Raw genomic sequence first — 22864 nt, 5'->3', positions numbered from 1 at the left:
ATGACTGTCGTTAAGACTCAATAGAGCACTAATGAGGTCGAAACCAACTACCCACCAACGACTGTCACTCCAACGACGGTCGTTGGCACTTGGAGCACAAAGGGTCCTAGTGACATCATCGGCCTTGTGAGAGGTTAAATACCTGGATCTCCACACCAGTTAGTTGGACCAGTCCCAGCCTGGTCAGATGCGTACATGAACTGATGAAGCCTCTTGGATGAGAGGTGAAACGTCTTCCTAGACAAATAACCAAGTCCAGTTGCTTTTGACTGAAATTGCTTTGAGGACTTATTAAGGCTATTTTGAGGGCGAGGGAGCCATGCTGGATGAATGGAAGTGAAAGTTCAGCAAAATGCAGCATAAACAACATGTTTTACCTTATTAGTGAACTACAAATGTCTGTAAAACATAATGGGACTGTGCATAGGTGCCAACATGGGTTAAACAGTGTAGATATGGAATCATATTGTGATCATATAAAGCTAAGGGGCCGTCCACACAAACCCAGGCATTTTTGATACCATGTGTTTCTCTGCGCCTTTCATCCACATGAAAACACAGTTGTGGGCCCCTAAAACTGTAGTTTTTTTAAAAAGTCCGCTGTCAGCAGTGTTGTGTGCATAGGAAAACCGCACTTTCTTGTCGACATTGTTTGATGTCACACTGTGCGATGGTAAACAGTAAGTTGTATCCATGGAGACGTGTGCAGCACTCTAGATGTGACCAGTTGACGGAGTTGTTGTTAGGGAAGACCGAGCCAAATACTGGTGCTATTTAGCAACTCATCAGCACTTTCTGTGTGTCTCATACAACTACCACATTTTGCTGATTTTAAATTCATGAGGGACAGTGAGAAGCGACTCAACTTCGCTGTCAGTACACACAAAGGAATCTGCCCAGCCTCCGTTCACCATTGTTGTTTTTCCGGTATGACTTTTTCCAGCTTTGTGATTGGCTAAAATGGCCTTCCTGTTAGGAGTGCTATCGCCACCTACTGCTTTGACGTGTGCATGACATTTAGGCGAATTTCTGTGGTTTCATGTGGATGGACAGACATCATTTTTTATCACACCAGTGGTGTGGACGGGATTTTTTTTATAACCGGGGGCCATAAAAGTTGTTTGTTTGTGTGGACTAGGCCTAAGTCTGTAATTATGATAATTAAGCAGTCTTATGCACAACCTTAAAATAAAATGTTTCCCTTTTTTTTTTTTGTGTGTGTGTGTGTGTGTGTGTGTGTGTGTGTGTGTGTGTGTGTGTGTGTGTGTGTGTGTGTGTGTGCGTGCGTGCGTCTTTCAATGTCACAAACGCGCTAGAAAACAGGGTGTGTTATATAGAAAATAGAAATTTAATCAAAATTGTTCAAAAGAAAATGGCACCCAGGACTTTGCATTGACCTTAGACCCTATCTGGACAAATAAAAATGGCTGCCGCTCCTATTATCCTTCTATGTTGATTTGAATGGGAATGTCCATTCTACTCCCCTTTTTATTTTCATTGTTAGTAAATGGTAGAAAGCAGCATGGAGACCAGTGTAAAAGTTCCAGTGGTTACTATACCTGTTTATTCTCTCTCTCTCTTAAAGTCAATTTGGAAAAATGTTTGAATTTCGGGCTGAGATGATGTAGAGTATAGAAGTTACCCATGAAGACGACGTGTGTCATAGCATCACAGCAGAAAAAGGGCTAAAACTAGCACTACTCAGGTGTCATGTTTTCATCCTTCCTGATTGGAGCTCTGGAGCTGATAAAGGCACAAGAGTAATTTGTCCTGGGAATGAATGCCAATTGTGCCATGAAAGACAAAAGCCAGATGTCAATGGGAGTTGGTAGGTTTTTTGTCCAGTGGGAAAATATCTTAAGACTTTCAGAGGATCCAATGGTTGTGTCCAAAAAAAAACCCAACACTTTTCAAGTTCTTCACTCCTGCCATATGATTTCACTTAACAGCTGTTGAGTAGTTTGCTCAGTATGTTCCAATATGTCCTTGTTTTGCAAATTAATCAGTACTATACACTACCATTCAAAAGTTTGGGGTCACCCAGAAAATGTTGTGTTTTCCATGAAAAGTCACACTTATTTACCACCATGAGTTGTAAAATGGATAGAAAATATAGTCAAGACATTGACAAGGTTAGAAATAATGATTTTTATTTGAAATAATATTTTTTTTCCTTCAAACTTTGCTTTCGTCAAAGAATCCTCCATTTGCAGCAATTACAGCATTGCAGACCTTGGGCATTCTAGCTGTTAATTTGTTGAGGTAATCAGGAGAAATTTCACCCCATGCTTCTAGAAGCCCCTCCCACAAGTTGGATTGGCTGGATGGGCACTTCTTGCGTACCATACGGTCAAGCTGCTCCCACAACAGCTCAATGGGGTTTAGATCTGGTGACTGGGCTGGCCACTCCATTACAGATGGAATACCAGCTGCCTGCTTCTTCTCTAAATAGTTCTTGCACAACTTGGAGGTGTCTTTTGGGTCATTGTCCTGTTGTAGGATGAAATTGGCTCCAGTCAAGCGCTGTCCACAGGGTATGGCATGGCGTTGCAAAATGGAGGGATAGCCTTCCTTATTCAGAATCCCCTTTAACCCTGAACAAATCTCCCACCTTAGCAGCACCAAAGCAACCCCAGACCATCACGTTACCCCCACCATGCTTGACAGATGGCGTCAGGCACTCTTCCAGCATCTTTTCAGTTGTTCTGCGTCTCACAAATGTTCTTCTGTGTGATCCAAACACCTCAAACTTCGATTTGTCTGTCCATAACACTTTTTTTCCAATCTTCCTCTGTCCAATGTCTGTGTTCTTTTGCCCATATTAATCTTTTTCTTTTATTGGCCAGTCTCAGATATGGCTTTTTCTTTGCCACTCTGCCCTGAAGGCCAGCATCCCGGAGTCGCCTCTTCACTGTAGATGTTGACACTGGCATTTTGCGGGTACTATTTAATGAAGCTGCCAGTTGAGGACCTGTGAGGCGTCTATTTCTCAAATTAGAGACTCTAATAAACTTATCTTCTTGCTGAGTTGTGCAGCGGGGCCTCCCACTTCTCTTTCTACTCTGGTTAGAGCCTGTTTGTGCTGTTCTCTGAAAGGAGTAGTACACACCGTTGTAGGAAATCTTCAGTTTCTTGGCAATTTCTCGCATGGAATAGCCTTCATTTCTAAGAACAAAAATAGATTGTCGAGTTTCACATGAAAGTTCTCTTTTTCTGGCCATTTTGAGCGTTTAATCGTCCCCACAAATGTGATGCTCCAGATACTCAACTAGCCCAAAGGAAGGTCAGTTTTATAGCTTCTCTAACCAGCTAAACTGTTTTCAGCTGTGCTAACATAATTGCACAAGGGTTTTCTAATCATCCATTAGACTTCTGACCCAATGAGCAAACACATTGTACCATTAGAACACTGGAGTGATAGTATGTAGATATTGCACCAAAAAACAGACATTTGCATCTAGAATAGTCATTTACCACATTAGCAATGTATAGATTAGTTTAAACTCAGATTAGTTTAAAGCACTGTTTAAAAAAACAGTGCTTTTCTTTCAAAAATAAGGAAATTTCTAAGTGACCCCAAACTTTTGAACGGTAGTGTATATGTATGCTATATGCTACTCAGCCTTTGAATTTTTATATAATGAGATTTTATTAAACATATGTAGTAAAAACTGGAAGGAAACCTCTTGACCTGCCCCATCAGAACCACTGCTCTAAAGGTAAGTTTAAAATAGTTTGCAGGTTGATGTTTTCGTAGCCATTCCCAATAGTCTACAAATCAATAAAAGTAAACATTACATTTGTTGTGTTGGCTGTAAGAAGGCTATTCATTGTACCCTGCTATTCTGCATATGTAATGCCATTTAAACAACAAAACATTTAATCCATGTCAGCAGAATAGAGTCAGCGTCCCCTCCTTCTCAGGCAGCGGTCCATCAGTAGCAGGTTTTCTGCATGTGAATAAGTGCAAGTCTGTCTCTTTCCCACCCTGCTCTCTGGTCTGATTACTTCAGTTTCACTTAAATACAGCATCTAGGGAGATGAAAAGAGTTTTGAAATTGGTACAACTGGGAAAAAGCATTAACTTTCTCTCCATGTGTTTGTTTATTTCAAAAGTCTTATTACCCCTTTTGCTATTTCTTTTGTCCTTTGGGTCTCAGCAGTTTTCTTAATACTTAAGAGATTGAGACAACTAGAAAAAAAAGCAGCAAAGCAACTGCGTATATCCCCTAATGCCTCATTTCAAATGCCAACAGACAGACGGTACAAAACGATCTGGATTAGTGCATTCTCCTCTCTTCTTCCTTGCCTTTCATCTTGCTAATAAGCAGTGAATCTCATCTTGTCTTCAGAGGTTTTTCCTTTTCCCTTTCATATTAGCATGAGGAGTGGTAGATGCAACGGTGATTGAGATGCAGACTTTCGCTTTACCAGTTATTGCATTGAGAACATTTTCTTGATCAACATCTAATAGACCTTATTAAATATGCTTTGCACAGTTTGAAAAAAAATACATAATTGATTGAGGTGGGGAAATAACTTCACACCAACATGATTTTATATTGTTTGGAACAATTTGTTATATTTTATTTAACAAAAAATCACTACATACTTTCTAAGGTAAGATTCAAGTCAAATAACAATTATTATGCTTACATAACAGGACCTATATCACATTGAACCTGTTATGACCACATTCAATGCAAAAAAATCATATAAAACATATTAGGTAAATATCGTTGTGACATATATGTCGCATCATTATTCTTAAAATAGTCATAGAAAACCTAAAGTGACGTCTGTGTGATAATGAGAAAAATGATATTCAATCTGCTCAGTTAACTTTGCTGATCGAATTATAATGAACTAATCTAATTCTTATTATTCAAATTTAAAGCATATTGAACCTAAATGAAAAAAACATGTAAAATGAATTGAGAAAAGATTTTAAAAATGAAACAAATTAGAGAAAATTCCCCATATATGCATATATGTAACATATTTCCCCAAACATCTGTTCTATGTGGTGTATTAAACCTGTATTATACCCCCAATAATTTTCCTTTAAGGGGAAAATAGATCTGGGCTCTAATGAGTTAAGTCCTAATATGTGAGAAGATTCTCGGTTGACTTTTGCATAATGCCATGTGTTATTAAAGCAATACTTTACCCTTAAAATGACCATTTGGCAAGTGTTGCCTTGAAGAAAACTTCACGGTGAGCGGAGAATCGAAAAAACTGATAAAAGTCTTGACGCATTGATGTGCACAATGTGAGTAATTGATAAACAGATGGTCATTTTGAGGGTGAAGTATTCCTTTAATGTTGGTCCTGGCCCATATATTATACAGGATGCAAATGAAGGGTAGAAATGAGTCACTGCATACCTCTGTCAATATAAACAACATCAAATTGAATTATATTTCATTCCTCTGCTAATAAGTTCCCTTTAGCCATGGCACTTGCAGCAGCAATGAAAGACACTAAATGTTAATTACTTGTAACATAATAGGAGTTCTTCAGGACTATTCAACACAACCTGGCAGCAGCATTGTTAGGATGAAGCACAGACACAGACATAGACACTATTCATATTCAATTCTAAGGAGGGTGTTAGTGTTGTTTTCTAGACAAGTATGGTAATGATCCTATGTAAGATTAAGCTTGTGCACACATCCAAAAACAGATGTAAATACAATGCTTACATGCTTAAGCACACAAGGCACCTAGCAGGTACATACTGTGATTACCTTTAATGCTTTTCTGTTGATTGAACCCATCCACAATTAGCACAAGTTACAAGTTATAGCATTAGCCTTAGCTTATCTTATGTTCTACCAAGGGCCACTTCTGTCAGGAAGTTAATACATAGCATTAATAACAATAATGATGCTCCTTAAAAGTGCATTTTTAATTTGTATTAGTAAAAGTTTTTTTTTTTTTTAACTTTCTTCACTTGCTATTGAATAGATGTGAACTTTGAATTCAGTACAAGTCTTTGAATCCATCAGACACCCTAGAAAACCAATTTAAATTCCATTATTACCAGCTTTTTGATGGATGAAAAGAGAATTGCTTAAAGCTTTCAGAATCTACAGACACAGCCATAGCAGACATTGTGATCAATTATTTCTCCCACATTTAGGACCAAATTACCCAAAAGGTGTTCACACTTACTGTTATCAAATTGGTACTTAATGTACTTATAATTCATAATGATTTTAATACTTACATGTGCTATGAAATTTATGATGTGAGTGAGTCATTTAAACCAAAAAGTTTCAAATATGTCATGCCTCATTGATTTTTCTTTTTATTGATGTTTCTGTTGTATTATTGTTTTCTAAATGACAAATTTTATTTAACCAGGAGAGTCCTATTAGATCAAGTGGCCATTCAGAACGGATCAGGCGGTCCGATGAAAACACAATTCTTACCATTCTATTTGAATGTGCGAAGTGCATTCGGGCCGTGACGGCAGGTGCCGCAGGGGAGTCCTGGAAAATAGCAGCAGGTTGCGGTGAAAAGATGCTCATTACACACGTGAAAAAAAAAAAAAGAATTTACGGACAGGGGAGGGGGTTATTTTTTGAGGAAAAAGTTGCAAATTACGAGAAAAAAGTAGCAGATTTGTGAGATTAAAGTTTGCCATAAATCTTTGGCTAAGTCTTGTAAAGGAGCTGCTGGCAGAAACAAAGCAGCCGTCTCTCCCAAAGGTGTCTACTTATTATGCCTGATGCAGTGGATCCTTGTTAGCGTCCTTCACTCTTTCTAAACACAGTATTTTTCAGTTTGCTGCAAACTTACAGTGGTGATCCCAGATGTAGTTTAACAGAAAAACAAAACACAGGAGGTGTAAAACAAAACACAATTTTTCCGAATTTCTTATCTGTATAAGTCTGCTACTTATTTCTCATAGATTTACCACTTTTGATCTCACAAATCTGCTACTTTTTTCTCGTAAATTTGCAACTTTGTTTCTCAAACTATTACCACCTCCTCTTTTTTCATACGTGGCCCTAATACGCCGACGTAAAAATGAGACAGGTTCCAGTTTTGGAGAAACACAACCCAATGTCGGATCAGACGGAAAACAATAGCCTAATTGTGAATTCTAATGCTACATAGAAATCCTATCAATTTCTGACCAGGCAGGTCGTATTAATGTGTCAAATGTAGACACATGCAGGCACAAAACGTCAACAGTTTCCCTCAATTCAATTCAATTTTATACATAGTGCCAAATCATAACAAAAGTTAGCTTAAGACACATTACATATAGAGTAGGTCTAGACAACACTCATGATTTATTCATGATTTACAGAGAGCCAGCAATTCCTCCATGAGCAACTGCAAATTGCAATATCTGTATAATAGCCATTTATAGTATCTTGCACACAGTGGCAATGAAAACCGTCCTTCCCTCCTGCCTTATACAGTATAATGCTATAGGCTACTCAAGTAGAAATATATCGGAAACTAAACAGGGACATAAGTAATGAAAAAAATAAAAAAAACATTAACCTGCTTTGTATGTTGTTGACATGAAAAGTGTTCATGTTTTCTCTCCATGCCCTTATAAATGCACAATACCCTTGTTCTGTCGCCTATATTAATGATTTAAACCTGAACATGAATGAATGCAAATTCAATTTGTTTTATTATAATATATTAATTATCAGAAGTGATGGCTAAAGAAAGATTATGAGGAAATTATTACGACCCTGTCCATCAGTGACGACAACAAGAAAGTCTTATAAAACCACTGATAGGGGTATCTGTAATATATAAAACCTTTGACTTAATTGTGACATTTTTCTCAAATACTGCTGGTCCTGTGGTGTTGGCACCTCAAATGTGACGCCCTCCAGTGCTTTTTGGCCTTTGTTAATAGGGACTAAAAATCAAGCAAAAGATGAATCAAAGAGCTGATTACATAACCACGTTGAATTAAAAACATTGAAATCCTAATGAATCCGCCTCCAAATCTTCATTTAGGATTTAAAAGCATTTAGCATATCCCATACAGAGGTTGCAGAATACACGACAGTCTCTTTACTCCAATTTCTGTATATTAATTTGGTGCAGAAAGCATATAAAAGTCCAGAGAATGCAAATATTATTGTTGAGCACTTCTTTCTGTTAATTGAAGTACATTCCTTTATTTTGATTTATGTTTCGAATATGGTCTATCTTGTCAGTGACACAAAGCGGATACTGCTATCTGTTTAAAAGCAAAGGTTTTATGTGTCTTGTCTGAAACGTCTACTTAACTTAAATTGAAGAGATGTTGAGTTTCAGATCATTTGGGGATCAGATGACTGAACGTGTTGTTTGCAAAGATGTCGGTTGGACATGACTGTTATTCATCTTATTGTTTCTGCAAAACCTGAGGTAGAATTCATAGCAATGCAACTTGTTGGACAAGTTTTAGTTTTTTTCTGTACATGGCTCTAAATGTAACGTCTTCATAGATTTTTTTTCATGAAGATGCAGGTGTAGTAATCCCATTTGTAAGGGCTCATAACAATCAGATCACACCAGCAGTTACTATCTGATTTCAGTCTCCCTGCCTAAGCAGCCGATGCTATCTATCCTAGTTAAAGGAGACAGATTGGTGGATTGGCAGAAACAAACAGCAATGGACTAGATGGGGACTTCAATCCAGCAAAGCTGGAGATAAGCTCCTTGTCTATTTTTTTCACCACAGCTCCAAAAAGACTTACTAACCAAACTCTGCATTGTCAGTAACTAAGGTTCATTTATATAAAATTGTCATTTAACGCCCATCTTTTCCTGTTCTGCAGGGGGGAACGCTAAGCTGCGCTACCAGATAACATCAGGGAACACAGGAGGGGTGTTTGATGTGGAACCAGAGGTGGGCACCATTTTTATCGCCCAGCCTCTGGACTATGAACAGAACAAAAGGTAGGAACACAATCCAAGGGAAGAATCCTTTGAGACATCATTTTGACTTTGAAGTAAATGCTTGTTGAAGGATTTTACCTATAATATATGGTGTTACTTCCCCTGTTGATTGCCTGTGTATGTCTCTGTCTGGCACTATATGCTATAGCTTTAAACTCCACTTCTAATACTATACCTCAATAGTTCAATAAGGGTTTTTACAAAGCCTATTTGGATCTTAAGTGTTGCTTGTTTTGTGATGAAGCTGAAACTTTTGTTCAGGTACAAGCTTCATGTCCTGGCTTCAGATGGGAAGTGGGAGGATTACACAACAGTGACAGTAAACGTGGTTAACAACAATGACGAAGCTCCGGTCTTTACCGTTAACGAGTACTATGGCAGCGTAACGGAGGAGCTGGATGGCTCACCGGTGTTTGTGTTACAGGTACAGTTCAATCATTATTCAGCTGTATTATAGAGCTTGAGAGAGTTTTTGCAATCATCTGTTTACTTTAGTAGCCCAGCATATTATCTGTGTTATCACATGCAATTGACCATGTTCTAACCTGTCTTTTTTGTCAAAAATATGCAAGCTAAGCAGCCACTGTTATGCTAGAGTGGATGACAAGTCTGATCTTTTGTTTTTCCCGATTGTTCTTGTAAAAGTAGGAGGAACTGGGAAGGTTATACACCACAAAACAAGCTTTAGCCTCAGTCTTATAGCACGATATCATACATATTTGTATCAATCAATGATTGCCAGCTAGAAATAAGAAGCTGCTTTTGTCTCTCTTTCAAGGAACTATTCTTTCAAAATGTACCAAATGTTTTGAGTGAAAAATCTACTAGTTGTGAGCTGACCAAGTGGATTGGGGCTGTGAGGATGCACAACTAACTAAAAACCTCAACATATGAAATATTGCATATTTATTACAGCATCAGCCTTACAGCAGGTTTACTTTCGTAGTGAAAGTGCTGTGATATGTCCACCAAGCAGCCGTCTGGCTGTTTCCACCAGAAGTGCATTTCCCTGCACCAGTGAACAAGTGATTACGTGCATGGTTGTTTGAAAAACAACCACAAACAACAATGATACTAGGCTATTTCTAATAAATATAGCCTAGCCCTAGTGGATGGAGAGAATCTGAAATTTCCTCCTGTGGGTGGTAAGAATTAGGGGAATTGAAACTCAAGGAGAACAGAAAAAAAGGATTGGCAAGCATGGGATGCATATTTTATAATTATATAAATTAGATTATTTACATTATATATAATATATCTTTCATATCGTTTATACTTGATCACCCCTGTGTTTTCTTGTCAGATATGCTAATGGCACATAGACCAAATAGACACAGAGCTATCATGGCTAGTGCTGAAAAGCCGGAGCTTTACTGAATATGTCTTGAGTTATTTCTTTATTAGTCTTGAAAAACACTTCAGAATGTGAAGTTTTTATTTATCAGTGTATAAAAACTTGTTTTGATTAGGGTCACCCTAATGTAGTTCTGTCCTTTTCTTTGGGTTGGAGTGGGTATATTAAAAACAATTATTAAGCTTTTATTCAATTGTTGTTGATGTGTTGAGGATGAATGAGAAGGAGCAGGCAGAAGAAGAGAGGCAGGAGAGTTTGGGGTAAGGGTTGGGGAGGTTGGATCTCTGCCAGGTATACCTACCGGAGAATTCATTCAAGAAGCACTTCACAACTGCTTTGTGCAGTGCTTCTAGTCAAGCAATAACTTCGTCAGCAGCATTTCAATAATTAAATAGTGTACAAAAAAAAAACGTGATTACAGTCTCATCACCCTCTCGCTGTGCCTTTGATGCTGTAGGTAACAGCATCTGACCCAGATAAGGATGCTGACCAGGAGGCCCTGCGTTACTCTCTCCATGGCCAAGGTGCAGAGAGCGAATTCATAATTGATGAGGTCACAGGCAAAATCTATGCCCAGCGGACCCTCGACCGTGAGGAGCGTGCCGTGTGGCGTTTCGTTGTCTTGGCCACAGATGAGGGTGGCGAAGGTCTGACGGGCTTCACAGACGTGATCATCAATGTATGGGACATCAATGACAATGCGCCTGTCTTCACCTGTTCGCCTAGCTGCCACGGAGACGTGGCAGAGAACTCGGTAGTGGGGACGTCTGTGATGGAAATGACAGCCACCGACCTGGACGACTCAGCTGTGGGACAGAACGCTGTGCTCTCCTACAGGATTATGGGTAGTTTAGATGCCACTAACATCGAGGTGGGAGGACTGCCTACATTCTCAGAAATGTTCACTATCAACCCCACAACGGGGACCATCACTGTAGCCATGGGCGGACTGGACAGAGAGCAGGTTGAGTCCTACCTCCTGGTTGTGGAGGCCAGAGATGGGGGAGGGATGACAGGAACTGGAACTGCAACCATTCAAATCAAGGATGTGAATGATCATGCTCCAAGATTCACTGATCACTCCTGCTTGGCAAGGATCTCAGAGAATGCAGAGACTAATGCAGAGGTGAGTCAGAAAGGGCTTTACTGTTGATCGGTCACAGAAACCATAAATTCTAATTATTATCATGATTATTTTAAATGACCTCTGCAAATGTGAACATAGCATTTGCTGGTAGATGATTACATATTTCAGAATGACTACGTTACATTACATTCATTTGGTTGACACTTTTATCCAAAGTGACTTACAATAACTGCATTCAACCGTGAAGATACAACCCAAAATGTAAAAGAATTATGTAAGTTCATAAAAACAATCAAATATGAAGTTTCAAAAGAAGGAGTAAAGCACAGAAAGGGATACAGAATCATACCAAAAACATTAAAGGGAGTAAAAGTCAGCAGTCTTCCTTAAAGATTATTTAAGGAATTATAGAATTCTGTTGAATCTGTGGCCGAATGCTGTCATAATACAAGCTGATGTTAACTAAAAACCACTTTGTCTGCACTGTTCTAAACTATGCTACTCTTCTGTTGTCATTAAATACACTACCATCTTCGAGAGTGGAGAGATTTGAATTGATGTATTAATAATGTAAGAAGCCATTAATCCCAGTAAGGTAGGGCCTACTGTATATACTGTACTTTATTTACATGATGTTATTGTTGCTCTAAGGTCCTGGAGCTCACTGCGGAGGACAGAGACACTGGAGAAAATGCCCAGCTGACCTTTAGTATTGTAGCAGGAGACCAAGAGCAGAAGTTCTACATGGTCAGTCACAAGCAGGAGCAGCGTGGCACCCTGAGGCTTAAGAAACGTCTGGACTATGAGCGACACAGCGAGCAGAGGTTCAACCTCACACTAAAGGTATGTGGAAGCTGTTCAAAAGTCCTGCACTATTGTAGGTTACTTTGTAATTCATGGAGGAACCTTCAGTGAAGGGTGTGCAGCATGTGTGAAGGGGATATAGAGAAATAGAGTCAAGACTGACAGAAGCCACATGATGAACAGTGCTTTGGTAACTGATGTTGAAGTGTCGAAAATATGACATTTTAGTATGGCATCTGGAGTTTGGGTACATTCACATACAGTATTTTTCAGGAAAGTCTTGAGAATTGTTGAAACTGGTAGGGAAAAACAAGAAAAAATGTTTTGGTAAATTTCGTAACCATGGACCTCAATATTATTTGTTTTTCTTCAGTGTCTATAAAATCCTCAAATCCACCTGTCAGCGCCTCCATCCAAAGCTAAGACGAAGAATTTCTAGGTGAAGCAAACTGTATAGTCATTCACAGACGACACAGAAGGTGGCACACTGTCAGCTACAGACAAGAACTCTAAACACAAGGCAACATTTCATATTGGTAACAGTGAGGGGCAGCTGTTAGAAAACAGGACTTCTATAGGGTGATTTTGCAGCTGCAGCACACTTATGCATACAGATGTATGGATGGTGTAATATTGCTTTTTCTTACATGGCTTTATTGAATACTCCATTCTGAAATACTATGTTGTGTCAAATAATTGATTTCTTTAGTAGTTTGAAGTGTAGTGGGTAGGTCAATGAAGAGCGAGCAGGTCATTATTTCAAATGATACCCCTTCAGAGTGATTCAAGACTCTTCCGCACATAGCCAAGAGTATGAAACAATACAAATATTTCATAACATATGGGCAGTCGCTATTGTTTAGATATGTAATGTTTGACTCTTCTACCCACTGACTATGCATAACATTCCAAAAATGTTCAGACAAAAAATACAATTAAGAATAATTGCAATCACAATTACTGTAGTTTTGCCTTGAAAATGTTAATGATCAGCCTGATAATATCTTTCTGATGAGCTGGATGTCTTTACATTCTATACTGCACTGTATGACATGCGACTATATGGGGTTATTGTTCAAGGTTGAAGACCTGGACTTCTCCAGCATTCTGCACTGTGTGGTGGAGGTGGAGGACTATAACGATCATGCTCCTGTCTTCATTCCACACTTCCTGTCTCTTGCCCCACTACCTGAGGACATCAGTGTGGGAACCAGTGTAGCACATCTGGTGGCCAGTGACTCTGATTCAGGCCAGAACCGTGACATCACTTACAGCCTATCGGAGGACTCGGATCCTGAGGGGCTGTTCCTCATTGACCAGTCCGGTATGCTGTATGTGGCCAAGCCTCTGGATCGAGAGAGGTTATCACAGCATTACTTGGTTGTCATGGCAACTGATCATGGGGTTCCCCCTCTAACAGGCAGCGCCACAGTCCAGCTGCCGCTGTTGGATGTAAATGATAATGGACCAGAGTTTGAGGCTGCATACTCCCCAATAGTCTTTGAGAATGTAGCCGGACCACAGGTAAGATTATCTGAGTTTGATCTCAAATTACCACACAACCTACTGAATCAAATGAAATGTATCTTTGTCTTAATGTATTTTTCAATTTAAAAAACACAGCTGGGAATTTTGGAATTTTGAAAAATAAAAACAGGGCTTTTCTTAATTGTCAATGTCAAAAATGGAAATAGAGCCTTGTTCCTTTTAATTTTGTCCTCAAAATAGAATATTGTATTGTTGTTTCCTGATGCTTTGATTTGGTGAAAAGTTAAGAAGAAGCAAAGGAAAATTAGCGTTCATTAGTGGTATGTAAAAAATTCTAAATTCAGCAACCCCCAACCCCTTCTGCTCTCCCTTCTTGTTTAGGTAGTAAGGTTGAACCAAACGTCGACCCTCCTTAGAGCTATGGACCGGGACTCTCCAGAGAATGGCCCGCCCTTTCACTTCTCTGTCCCCTCAGAGCTTCGCCACAGCAGTGATTTCTATCTCCAGGACAACCTAAATGGCACGGCAACACTAAGAGCTCTGAGGACATTTGATCGCGAGCGACAGAAAGAGTTCCTCATTCCTATTATTATGAGCGACAGTGGCCATCCAGCCAAAACAGTGACAAGCACCCTGACAGTGACCATTGGTGACCAAAATGATCATGCACATGTGGCGGGGGAGAAGAACATTTTCATCAATAGTCACAGAGGTGAGAGAGCCGTCTCCATGTTTAGGACGTACTGTTTAATGCCACAGAAAAATATCAAAAATGTGACTAAGGTACATACATCTAACTTGTCTTCATCCACTTTTTAAAATACATCTTGAACTTTGATAGGTAAGGTAGTTTTCTGTCTCTGTAGGTGAAACTGATACTGCAAGCCAATTCATTTTCAGTCAGTGTGCAGTAATTAATACACACTAGGCACACACTTTACTGTGTTTTCCACCTTTGCCTCAATCCACCCATTGTCCCATTTATCTGTGGATAGTCAGAATGACTCCTATGGTGCTAGGACAAGTGATTGCTCAGTTTTACATGCAATCAGTCACATCTATGTTAATTCTTATTGAGCCTATTGCATGTCTAGTATTAGGATAGACTGGAGTGAGTTTCAGATTTTGTGTCACATAAAGCCTCATGAAACATGTTTGTCGATCAGTTGAGTCAGGTGTTAAAAGTAGTTAATTTTGCTCTAAAAGTCTACAAGATGAACACATATTTGCATCACTTCTCACCAAATAATACCATGCCTTTCTCTGTTTGTCCGAATACATAGCTTTTGCTGATATTCTTACACCGATAGTTATTGAAAAATAGTTAGTGTTTATCAGTTTTTGCCATCGAACACCATGAATGCTAACAGTTTGTTTCAGTGGTATCAAACTATAACATGAGAAATACCGTATGTACACAATTTAATACATCAAGGTCTGCCTACATTTTCATTTTCCCAGAGAGTGAGGAGTTGGAGGAGAGAGAGTGAAAACAACAACCATTCTTTGTACACTTGTATAACAATTGTGAATTCATACACTTTCTTCTGTTATGCATATTATTTTGTGTTAATTGTGAATGAACCCTGAGAAATGTACATTCAGTTCTTTCATTTTTTTCAAATACATTTCCTGCATTGTTGATGTTGTTTGTCTGTGTTTGGTTTATATGACTTGGCATGATTCCCAAGGTTTATGGTATTATTGCCATTAAAAGGCATAACTCACACAGCACACACTTCATTACATGTACATATAGATACCAATGCTGAGGAACAACACCTATTCTTACCCTGGAAGTTTTCCTGAATAAATGGAAGTGCAGAGTTATATCTTCAGGTATTGGTCAAATGATAAACTGATAAAATCATGGGTTTTCTCTCATCAGGCCGTATGCCAACTACTGTGCTTGGAAAGGTCTACTCTCCCGACCCTGACGACTGGGACAACAAGACGTATGTCTTTGAAGGACGTGTGCCGAGGTAAATAATGTTATCCTTCATAAACCAGTGCCACCAATGCTGAATTTTAGACTTATGACACATTTCGTTGTGCAAAATTTGAAAAGGAAACAGATCATTTTACCAGCCTTAAACACAGAGTTTGGCATAGATCAATGTCAACACATACAGATGAAGCCACCTAGAATTCCATGTGTGTCCGTGCTGGGGCCGTGGCAGGTTCGTCACTGGAAAGAGATCTCCTGCAATGATATAGTGATGGCATAAATGGCCGAGTGTAAATGACCACCTGGTCTCTGTTCTTTCCAAAAAGTTTCAAATATCACTGAAAATAGTGGCCCTTTTAGGCAGACGAGTCTATTACATTTGTCAATGAAGAAATATACACTCTGATTTTAGACTTTGGATGTATTTAAGCAAGACCAACAACTACAGTCTCCTTTTATTGAAAATAGTTGATTTTCTTCATTTTCTGTATCGATTCACCCAGCATAGTAGGTGCTTCTGAAAAAGGCAAGGACAGAATAGAAGTCAATAAAGTACTCCTGTGTTTGCTTTGTTTGCACTCTTAATGGAACATTTTCAAGACGGTCCAAAAGCTGTTATTACCATCTCAGATATGTGCTGTAGGTTGCAGTGGAAAAACCTTTTTGATGGGCTGCAATCTTTGTTGCTTAATGATAGATAATGTGCCTGTACTACTTGGCATGTACTACACTTTTTGAAGGAAACTTGAAGGGGATCAATGTGTTACACATTAGTTTTAATCCTTAAGCCATGCTACATTTCCCAGCTAATCTTGTGAAATAGAATACACAGTTTCTACATCATATGTTTTGTTGGTGTGATTGATTAAAACATTTAAATAATGAAAAGCATCAACACCCCTGAGTTAAATATCCTTCAGGAAGATGGAGGCCAGATGTTTTCTGCGCTGTGATCAAGTCAGGAGACCCGTTTTACTATTCCCTGACTTTTTTGCTGCCTTCCAATGCCTGTTTTCCAATAGTCACGGATGTAGCACAACATTAATTTTTCATGAATACATTTTATAGAAGATAGGCCTAATTTCTTGTTGGCAATATGCTCAGCAAGCTATGTCCCTGATGTATTGATTAAGCTACAATTCCTTCAATAAATCAGCCTGATGTAGTGTCTTCAATTATTTTTCATCTTTTTCCTCCATTAACCCACACCACCCTGTCCAATTTTTCCTCCTGTAGTTGATTCTTAAGGTTTCCCTGCTAATTTGTTTGGTTTCCTGCTATGGGATGTGGAGGCTCTGGCCGGTTTCTGAAAATGCCCTCCTCTCAACACATTCTCACTCAGTGCGTTTACATGCAGTTTAAAAAAACTATTATATTCAGGTTAAGGGCATACCCCTGCTTCTTAAACACCATGTAAACACTGTACCCCGGGTAAAATCGGGGTTCTCATACCCTGGTTAACTCATCTAGAAAACTCCTCCAGTTCCCTGATTATTCATGCATGTAAACAGCTTTTCTCTGGTTATTATCAGGTTTTTCTTCTGCGCATGCTCCCCACTCCGGCAGTGGCTTTTGACCCAGTAATATAATAAATCAGGAAGCAACGGCATGAAAACAATGTGAAAAAATATCTTTAAACCGAAGGAGGACTTCGCAACGGCAAGTAACATCACTACCAAGAAGACCCCTTTCTGTCCAAAAGTCAGCCAAAGGTAAACCTAGAAAAAAAAGTTGTATCAGTCCATCTGTATGTTGACGGCGCGCCACCTACTGTACCGGAGGCCGAGTTACTCCGTGATTTTCACATTTAACCCCTGCTGATGTATAAGAGGGGAACTTCAATAATCCTATTAGTCCTTTAACCGGGAAAAGACTATTTTCAGGTTACTGATGTGCATGTAAACACACTGACTGTAAATTCATCAAATGTGTAAGGAATTCCCGTTTTGAATTAAATCAAAACTACTTGGTTAGGTTTAGAAAAAGACTGATGTGGGTAAAATACCTACATTTGTTAAGCAATGTTTGTGCTGTTAGTTATGAATGTAACATAAGAAACGTTATGTTAAAAAAGTTAACTAAGAGCGCTTTGACACCAGCTTTATTTAGTTAGGTTGAATTGAAATTGAGTGTGTTCCCTCATTTTCTACGGTTCTTTGGGTCGGTGGGCGTGCAGCAATCGTACTCGGGTGCACAACAGAAGTTGACCAAATAAGTAAGTGAACCGAAACCCGGTAGAAGAGGGGGTCTCGGTCCACTTCCAAACGAACTCTGGTGCAGTTCAGTTCGTTTGTGGTGTGAATGTGATTGGACCTGGGTCCGCATTAACTGCAGAAAGCACTAGGCATTTTTGGACCAACCCAGCTCGTGTAGGCAGCTACATGATGTACCTTATGATTCAGTACCTCCCCTGTTACCACAACAACAATACAAAACAGTTTGTAATACCCGAAGACCTTTTTGAGTTGAAGTGCAGCTACATTTCGGTTCAGCACGTCATCAACTGATTCAGACCAGATCAAATGAATGGATGTGAAAGTGAACCAGACCAGCTGGAAAGAAAAAAATAAATGTTGTAAACGATACACGGAAAAACCTGGGACCCAAACGCAAGACACTGCACAGAGTATTATTATATAGGACAGGCAGGAAATGGGGGTGGGGTGGATGCAGCAAAGGGCCGCAGGTCGGAGTCAAACAAGAATGCAGAGCAGAAAATGATCTGTGCACACACATCTTTGCACAGGCTTGTTAAAGTGAGTGCTGCAGCGGCCGGGTTGGATTATGACCTGCACCTCTTTGCGGCATGCTCTCTTTGTCTCTCTGTCTCCCATTTACACACGAACACATACACACACACACACTGTACTGCAAGCGGTGTGACAGTCCGTCAACAAACACTTTTACAGTGTCCAGAATTGTGAATCATAGGGACCACCTCAAATCAAACTGCAACTATTCTGTATTTTCCACTTTGAGAAAGAGCGATGCACTGCTGTAACACTGATCGGCTGATCACCGGTAATCAAAACCCATTCAGATTGATAAGTTACTTAAAATCCCTCTCTGGCCTTTTTTTTGTAAGGGAAACCAAACCGAGTGAACTGCCGTTTGAGAGGGCATGCCCTAGAACTTTGCAAGCAGCCACATTTTACCTATATGGAAACACTCCTAATGAAACAAGAGGGAAGAGAAGGGCTGCCATGATACCAACATGACAATATATTCCTTTTCTGGTGTGCACCAGGGAAGTGGACCAGAAACAGACGGGTGTGAAAGTGCCTTCAAAGAGCCTATGTAACTTAACGTAAGACATAAGTCAACATGATGTTTGTTGTTGACCCATCCACCACCCCAACCTTCCTCCTTATGGTGTGTTTTTTGCTTTTATACTACTCTCTATGCAGTCTTTGCCACTCTCAGTGCTACATCATTTTACAGTGCTGTAGTTGTCAGGAACCCCTTGCCTTTCATGTAGACGCCTCATGCGTCTGAATCAGACGCTGAGGGCCACCGACCAAGCTGATGTATTTGACAAGTTGGCAGGGAGAGCAGGTTGCTCCTTGAGACCTCCCCCTGCCAAAATGAGTAGATGTACCTTTCAATTTTTCACACTTACACACACTACTACCAAAAATCATAGAATGACACTCCATTCCACCATGACACCTTAATCTTTATCCTCCAAACTAAGCTGAACTGAAAACTTTTCTTCTTTCTCAAAGTCAAAGTTCAGCCCGCATAGAAAACTGGGTGTGCTATGGGGCAATAACATTTCATGAAACATCTTGTTTAATCACTGCAGTACTGACTTTTGACAAAACAGAGCCAATCATAGGCTGTGTTGTAGTGTAATCTATTGTGCTGTTTAGTTTCCACGGGTAGGAAATTAGTATTTAGATGTAGCACATCAATACATCTTGTAGTTTTATTACAAGTGCTATACTTTGCCTGGAATAGAAGTGGCCAATAACATAAGTAATTGACATAAATGGCAATAAAAGCAGGCTTTAACAAATTGGGAAGTACCAAGTGGAAAGGTATTGGTAGTTTGAGATAAAAAATTGCCTTTTATTGAAATATGAAGTTAAGTGCTAGACCCGAGTCGTAATCTAACCCACCACAGCATATGCTGTGAAATGACTTAATGTGGTCCTTGTCTCTACAAGTGTTTTATTATTTGATTTGCCAAGGTTGTGCCTTGGATTTCCATTATAATTAAACTTGAATGAGCTCATTTACTGTACAAGGGGAGTATAGAGACAAGGACCAAGTAAAATTTCTTCCTTGCATGCCTTTGTGCCTATTAGTCACTCTCGTTTTTCCCAGTGCCTTCCTCTCCCTAATCAATCGTCTGTTCACTTTCTTTTGGATTACAGCAGAAAACGGAGCTACAGAATGCCTAAACTAAGAGTTACATTATGGTTATGCAAACTTAACTGTGGTTAAGGTATGATATGGTTGGTGACAAAACCATTTACGTAAAGTTAGGAAAAAAATCTTGGTTAGGGTTAATAAATAGGTAAACATTGCAGATCTGTACGATGGTGCAAACTCCAACCTCCTACATTAAAGTCAAACTCGCTACATGACCTCCCACCACTCTGACTACCACCTTCACCATTAGCACTGAAAGTTAGTACTGGATTTAAATGTGTGTAAATGTCTGAAATGGAAAGAATTATTTTGATACAGTGATACTGTACTGAATTTTACCCCTCACCCTAGAAATTTGCACAACCAAGTGTGGCGGCTGGGGGCGATGTACCAGTGGAACTACGAGTGGCAGATGTAGAGAATCAATACACCGACAATGCCACCTTAGGACTTGCACCTAAAGAGTATACTCCTTAAACTTTAATTTCTCTGAGGGTTTCCCAAAAACCACCCATACACAGGTCCCTACACAAATGAATACAGGCACGATGTAAAATAATTTAACAACCTTTATTAGAAACAAAACAATTTCATTTATCAAGTTCTGTCTAAAACATTTATATCATTATTTATTTTTACCTTTAACACCAGTGATGTTCCACCTACACCAATACAGTCAGCCAGTCAGGAAGTGAAAGGCAGTACACCACAGCTAGCTCTGGCAGAGGTCCCTGCACTCAAATAATTAAAAAAAGGAGAAATAAAACAATATATTAATAAACAAATCACTGCAACTCAAAAACGGAAGGCGGAAAACCATACAAGAAAAGGTATAAACGTGGCAGGTCCTCAACTATAGCTGCTGCAGTAACCCCTCCCACCCTTACTGACGTCTCGCTATGGGATTGGGGCGAAGCACAAGTGACTCACCTACATTTAGAGAGAGAGATTAAGTGAGTGTCAATACGAAGACTTAACTGTTTACTAGTTAGCAAGGCAAGGCAAAAGAAAGAAGAGAACTTTGAGGCAAGTTAGAGGCAAGCAGCAGCCCAACGCCAGACAAATTTTAAAAGAAAACAAAGTAAACTGTTAGTGACAACATCTAACCAAACTAGCAGACAATAGCATTTAGCTCAAAGCACTGGTTACCTGGATCCTGCACACATCAGTGCTTGTAGCTGCTAGTGGCTACGGCGGCAACTGCAGGACGCACACACACCACTCCGGCCTGACGCTTCAACCTACAACAGAGGCCACAGGCTGCCATCTTTCTTCTTCACCAAAACAATGGGTGAGGCATAGGGGCTACTGTTCTCCCTAATGACCTGGATTTCTAGAAACTGATGTATGTGTGCCTTTACCGCCTCATACTCAGAAGGGGGGATACGCCTGTACCGCTGCCGCACAGGTGTGTCGTCTACAAGAGGAATGTCATGACATATTAAAGTGGTACAACCAAGGTCACCTTCAAATGCAGAAAACACTGGTTCATGTTTTAATAACAAGGCTCTAACCCTATACTGCTCTGCCTCCGAGAGTACAGATAGATCAAGGTCCCTGATCTCCTTCTGGACTGAGCTTACCCCTGCAGTCTGCGACATTATGGTTGCAGTAACACACCCTTCCTCACCCTGTACCTCACTCAGCCCTGGAGGAAGACTCACCACCTCTGCTGACACCAACAGGCCTATGGGACAGCGGGGCTTAAGCCTAACTGCAGTCACTCCCACATTAACTACTAGTATGTAGGCAGTGCCTGGAACAACACATACCAGGGCAGAAGAAACCAACAGGCCAGCAGGCAGACAATAGTCAGGATTCAATGGCTCAACCAAAATGGACCTCAGGGTACCGAACACAGCAGAACAGGTAGCTACAAACCTAGTGGAGCCTGCAGGTATACAAACCCGCTTTCTACCCCTCAACCTGGCTAAACAGGGGTGTGAAGGAGAAGACTGAAACTCTGCTTGCTGACAGAACTGAAAAGCCGGCAGCCAGGGCCTGGATGGCTCCACCACCGCAGAGAGGGCATACTGCTCAGGGCCACACTGACGGATGAGCCCCTGGTAACATCCTTTTTTAATGTTCATGCCCACGATGCCTGGCACTTCAGGGGGGGTTACTTGTGCAGGTGGATCTTTAACCACCAAATTGCCACGTCTGGGGATTAGACAGCCGAGCACCTCAACATCTGGTTCCAAATAACCCAAATATGGAATTTTCCAACCCGTTAGCAGCTCTGAGCTCTAACCAGTGGCAGGACTTTAACTTATCCTGAAAGTTCTGTCTGAAGAAGCTCTCTGAGATGGTGGAAACCATGGACCCTGTATCAAGAATACAGTTAACATTCACACCTGCCAACTTAATAACTACCTGGAGAGAGGGAGTAATCAGGCGTTCTTTTACTACAGCATCAATTACACCATGGTCTGAGCCTTGTGTGTCCCCACCTAATGTCTGGCTCTGCACATTAGGGGGCGCTAGTTTTCCATCTGTGGGGGGCTAGTAGATGCTACCTGAGAGGCGCTGACACTGGAAGGGGGACGAGGGTGAACATGCGCATTTTCACAGTCCCTAGCATAATGGCCTGAGCGCTGACATCGTCTACATACAACACTATTTAGGCGGCTGGTCTGGGGTGCTGGAGGTTTCTGCATGGCTGCTAGTGTCTGGGTGATCTGGTTTAGCTGCTTGTGTACTAAAGCTGTTAACGCTGCCAGTTGTGAAGAAGTGAAGCTAACCTGTGAACAGTCAAATTGAGGCTGCAGGCTGGTGGTCTGTGTAGCACAGAAAGCAGACATAGGGTGTCCATTACCCTTACTAACTGGCCCTCCCTTCTGTTCCCACCTAATAGCTTCTGACCTAACGTCCAGCAAGG

At 40.3% G+C, this 22864-nt stretch overlaps 1 protein-coding gene across 1 annotated transcript in view; it reads left to right on the top strand.

The window, feature by feature from the left end:
- Nucleotides 1–22864, top strand: part of LOC310947763 (neural-cadherin) — a gene marked incomplete at both ends in the record, with an annotated part of 416747 nt that overhangs the window by 237370 nt on the left and 156513 nt on the right. Inside the window, 7 exons of the mRNA XM_083914685.1 lie at nucleotides 8808–8928; nucleotides 9190–9352; nucleotides 10740–11408; nucleotides 12021–12212; nucleotides 13254–13697; nucleotides 14043–14373; nucleotides 15550–15643. Of these exons, the coding sequence (XP_083770811.1) occupies nucleotides 8808–8928; nucleotides 9190–9352; nucleotides 10740–11408; nucleotides 12021–12212; nucleotides 13254–13697; nucleotides 14043–14373; nucleotides 15550–15643 (2014 nt within the window). The remainder of the gene's footprint in view (nucleotides 1–8807; nucleotides 8929–9189; nucleotides 9353–10739; nucleotides 11409–12020; nucleotides 12213–13253; nucleotides 13698–14042; nucleotides 14374–15549; nucleotides 15644–22864) is intronic.

The sequence above is a fragment of the Echiichthys vipera genome (assembly GCF_963691815.1).
Source record: "Echiichthys vipera genome assembly, chromosome: 1".
Taxonomy (NCBI): domain Eukaryota; kingdom Metazoa; phylum Chordata; class Actinopteri; order Perciformes; family Trachinidae; genus Echiichthys; species Echiichthys vipera.
This window is presented reverse-complemented; position numbering and strand designations above follow the sequence as displayed.